The sequence below is a fragment of the Lygodium microphyllum genome, chromosome 8, assembly GCF_053477565.2.
Source record: "Lygodium microphyllum isolate KBCC chromosome 8, Lygodium_microphyllum_v1.1.10, whole genome shotgun sequence".
Lineage (NCBI taxonomy): Eukaryota > Viridiplantae > Streptophyta > Polypodiopsida > Schizaeales > Lygodiaceae > Lygodium > Lygodium microphyllum.
The window spans coordinates 115,914,962-115,918,407 of record NC_141142.1 but is presented as its reverse complement, the minus strand read 5'-3'; the positions used below and the strand labels follow the sequence as shown (position 1 = coordinate 115,918,407).

General features: G+C 37.5%; 1 protein-coding gene across 3 annotated transcripts; it reads left to right on the top strand.

Moving 5' to 3' along the window:
• Nucleotides 1-1,045: 1,045 nt before the first annotated feature.
• On the top strand, nt 1,046-3,446 carry LOC148032766 (LOB domain-containing protein 4-like). 3 transcript variants are annotated; one of them, XM_087684173.1, is made up of 4 exons: nt 1,046-1,317; nt 1,397-1,956; nt 2,300-2,390; nt 3,109-3,445. In XM_087684173.1, the coding sequence occupies exons 2-4, from the start codon at nt 1,579-1,581 to the stop codon at nt 3,258-3,260; spliced, it is 621 nt and encodes a 206-aa protein (XP_087540299.1). In that variant the 5' UTR covers nt 1,046-1,317; nt 1,397-1,578; the 3' UTR covers nt 3,261-3,445. The 3 variants fall into 3 exon arrangements, with proteins under 3 accessions (XP_087540299.1, XP_087540298.1, XP_087540296.1); XM_087684172.1 differs by having other exon boundaries at nt 1,048-1,317; nt 1,407-2,390; nt 3,109-3,446; XM_087684170.1 differs by having other exon boundaries at nt 1,048-1,317; nt 1,397-2,390; nt 3,109-3,446.

Genomic DNA, 3,446 nt, shown 5'->3' with positions numbered 1-3,446 from the left:
TCCAAGCATGAACATTTTCATCAAGTACAAGAAGAGTGAGGAGCAAGTGGAAACTCTCTCTCTCTCTCTCTCTCTCTCTCTCTCTCTCTCTCTCTCTCTCTCTTCTCTACCAATAATTGAGCCATAATGGGGACTATGGTGACAAGGCAAATGTGAGGGTGACACTTTAGACACTTTTCCAAGGTGTCAAAATGGTAAATTTTGATTAGTGCTAATAGTTTTGATTATATGTAATATAAGTCAATCAAATAGAAATCATTAACAAATTTAGCTAAGTATCAAGGATTTTGATATGTAAGAGTTCAAACTTAATGCAAGTTTCAGATTATTTTGCATTTGTATGCAACCTTAGATGATTTATTAAATAATACATATATAAGCACACACACACACACAACATTTATATAATCATGTATCCTTGACACCTTCCATAAAATTTTAGGCTTCATTTGTGACACCTTATCCTAAAATTTCAAGTGTCATTGGATGTTTGAAATGGCATGATGGCTAAAATGGGCTTCAAGTAAAGAGAGAGAGAGAGTGAGGTTTATTGGTGTAGATTAAAGAGATAATTGAGCCAAAATGGGGGACTAGACTAATATGGTGTAAGGGCAAGCATAAGGCTTAATATTGCCTTACATGTGAGAGAGAGAGAGAGAGAGAGAGAGAGAGAGAGAGAGAGAGAGAGAGAGAGAGAGAGAGAGAGAGAGAGAGAGAGAGAGAGAGAGACTCTCTGCCAACTTTCTATTTTTGCCTTCTCTTGTCAACGAAGATGGATGTAGCAAGGAAGGGAGTGAAAGTGAGATCAGGACGAAGTAAAAGCAAGAACGGGTGTTTGTAAAAAATGACTTGTTGGGAGTTGCAGGGAGTTGGAACTTGGAACTCAGGAAGCGGCAGGCGCAAGGGAGAGGGAGCAGGCGGCAGCCATTCAGGCGCAAGCTACGATGCCATTCGGCAGTCAGTCTATTTTTACTGCCTTTTCAGATTCATATTATAAAATTTCTTTTATTTTCTTGCTCCTTTTTATATCTAAACACATATTTGCGCCGCCACCTTCCCTTCTATCTCTTTGTTTCAGCCTCTGCATCTCTTCTTCCTCTCCCTCTCCCTCTCCCTCTCCCTCTCTCCCTCTCTCCCTCTCTCTCTCTCTCTCTCTCATATCAGACATCCCTATTCATTCTCCCTTCCCTATTCATCCTCCCTAACACTTTCTCCCGACTTGCCAACCTTCTCCAGTACGGATCCTTCTTGTATCGCCTCCATCTGTTCTTCTTTCATTCTTTCTCTCGGCTCCAACATACTACACTCCCTGATCAGGTGAGACCCCATTATTGCAACTTCCCTTTCTCAGTTTCGAGAGAAATTTCGTGCTAACTCGAACTCTTATATTATGTAGTAACTTGCAGATAAGAGTTATTGTTTATGTTGTAACACCCAATATCCATGACCAAATTAGAGAGATCAAAGGAGCTAAGCACACGCTCATCCCAACTGCAATTATCACAGCCTTAACCAAGTTCATCAAGGAGAAGATAGCCTTCACCAAGTTCATCGAGAGTCAAAGAGGAGATCAACAGTATGGCTGGCATCCCAAGTACAACACAAGCATGCGCAGCATGCAAATACCAACGGAGGAAATGCTCCCGTGAATGCCCACTTGCCCCTTACTTTCCTCCAGATCAACCGAAACAATTCTTGAATGTACACAAGCTATTTGGTGTAAGTAATGTGCTGAGGATATTAAGACAGGTGGAGCCTACAAAGAAGAGTGATGCCATGAAATCAATTATTTATGAGGGTCAAGTGCGAGAGAAAGATCCTGTACATGGATGCTTTGGAATCATATCAACTTTGCAAAATCAAGTACAAATGCTAATAGAAGAACTTGCACAAGCAAGACACCAAGTTTTTCTTTTGAAAAATCAGAGACAAGAGCAAAAGCAACATCAAGATCAGGTTCAACCCCAACAACAACTACATCACCCTCATCATCATCAACAACCACCTCAAATTCAGAGCCTTTTCTCAAGTCCAATGTCCATACCTAGCACCAATAGTCCATCTATCATGATGGAGTATCGGGTTTACCCTAACTCCTCATTTCCTCCTCTTTCTCCACATCTCCTTGAAAGAGAAAGTTGTTTAATACAACATAATGATAACCCTTATGATGAAACCAAGCTATTAGGATATGATTACAATATGCACATTAGTGACAACTCTTGTGTTGAGACCAAATTATGTGACAAATATTATAGTGAAACACAAGATTGTACTGACAATCATTGTGATGAAGCAGATTATCAAGATTACAATGCACAATTACAATTTGAATCAACACTTTCTATACCATGTGAAGGACAAACATGCTTCAAGAACAAGCCAAGCAGGTTCTATATCTTGCAAACCTCTAATACACTAGGTTCAACCATTGACCTATAAATGAAGAATATCCACCACACATAAACATCGACAAAATAGATGTTAGTTAAGTTATTAGCTTTAGATATTAGCACTAACATTATAACGTTTCAATTATTAGCTCTAGGCTTTGCATTGATCAATGTAGCATGCATACATAAAATTACATGCTTTAGATAAATAATTATTAACATATAAACTATTTTCTAAAGATTTTGTATGCATCATATTTTGGATCACATACTATATATTTTCTCATGTGACTGTTTGTATAGTAAGGAACCATTGTCTATACAAGCAATGCATATAAAAGCTTTCTACATAAGGGTTTGGATGTAGATTGTGTTTTAGGTGTTGATGTACAAATGTAGCTATTCCTTTGGCACAATTGGTAACTCTAGAGTGAGTCCAATGCAAACCTTTCCTCTACTCTAAGACACTCATTATTTTTAATTTTCCATTTTAAAAATCTAAAGCCACCTTTTTGGGGGATGGGTAGCATGTCCTATTCATCATCATCCTATGCATAAAAATTCCCCTAATCATTGTCACCCTATTTCAATACTACCATCACATAATAAGCATAATATCACATTGAAGCTAATGTATGCTGGCTAGCATTGAATTTGATAATATATTGTTATGTGAAAACATAAATTTAACAATTTTAACTTTATTTCTTTACAGCAACATTTGTGCTTTTTCTATGCAAGAGTCCCTATCTCGTAAGAATGTCAAGTTGGAGAATACCCTACAATCAATTGAGTTGGGCACTTTACAAACAAATACAACCTTACAATCAATGGAATTGGACACTCTACAAAGAACTTCAACCTTAGATTCACTAATAGATCAAGAAGAACTATAATAGACTACACATCTCTACAACATCAAATGTATATTTGAGGTCTTAATTTGATAGCTTACTCCATTTGTAAGATGAATTCTTTATCCATTTCAATTAACCCTGGAAAAGGGCAATAAAGCCAATACGGTGTACCCAAAGTCCAATTTCACCAATTCAA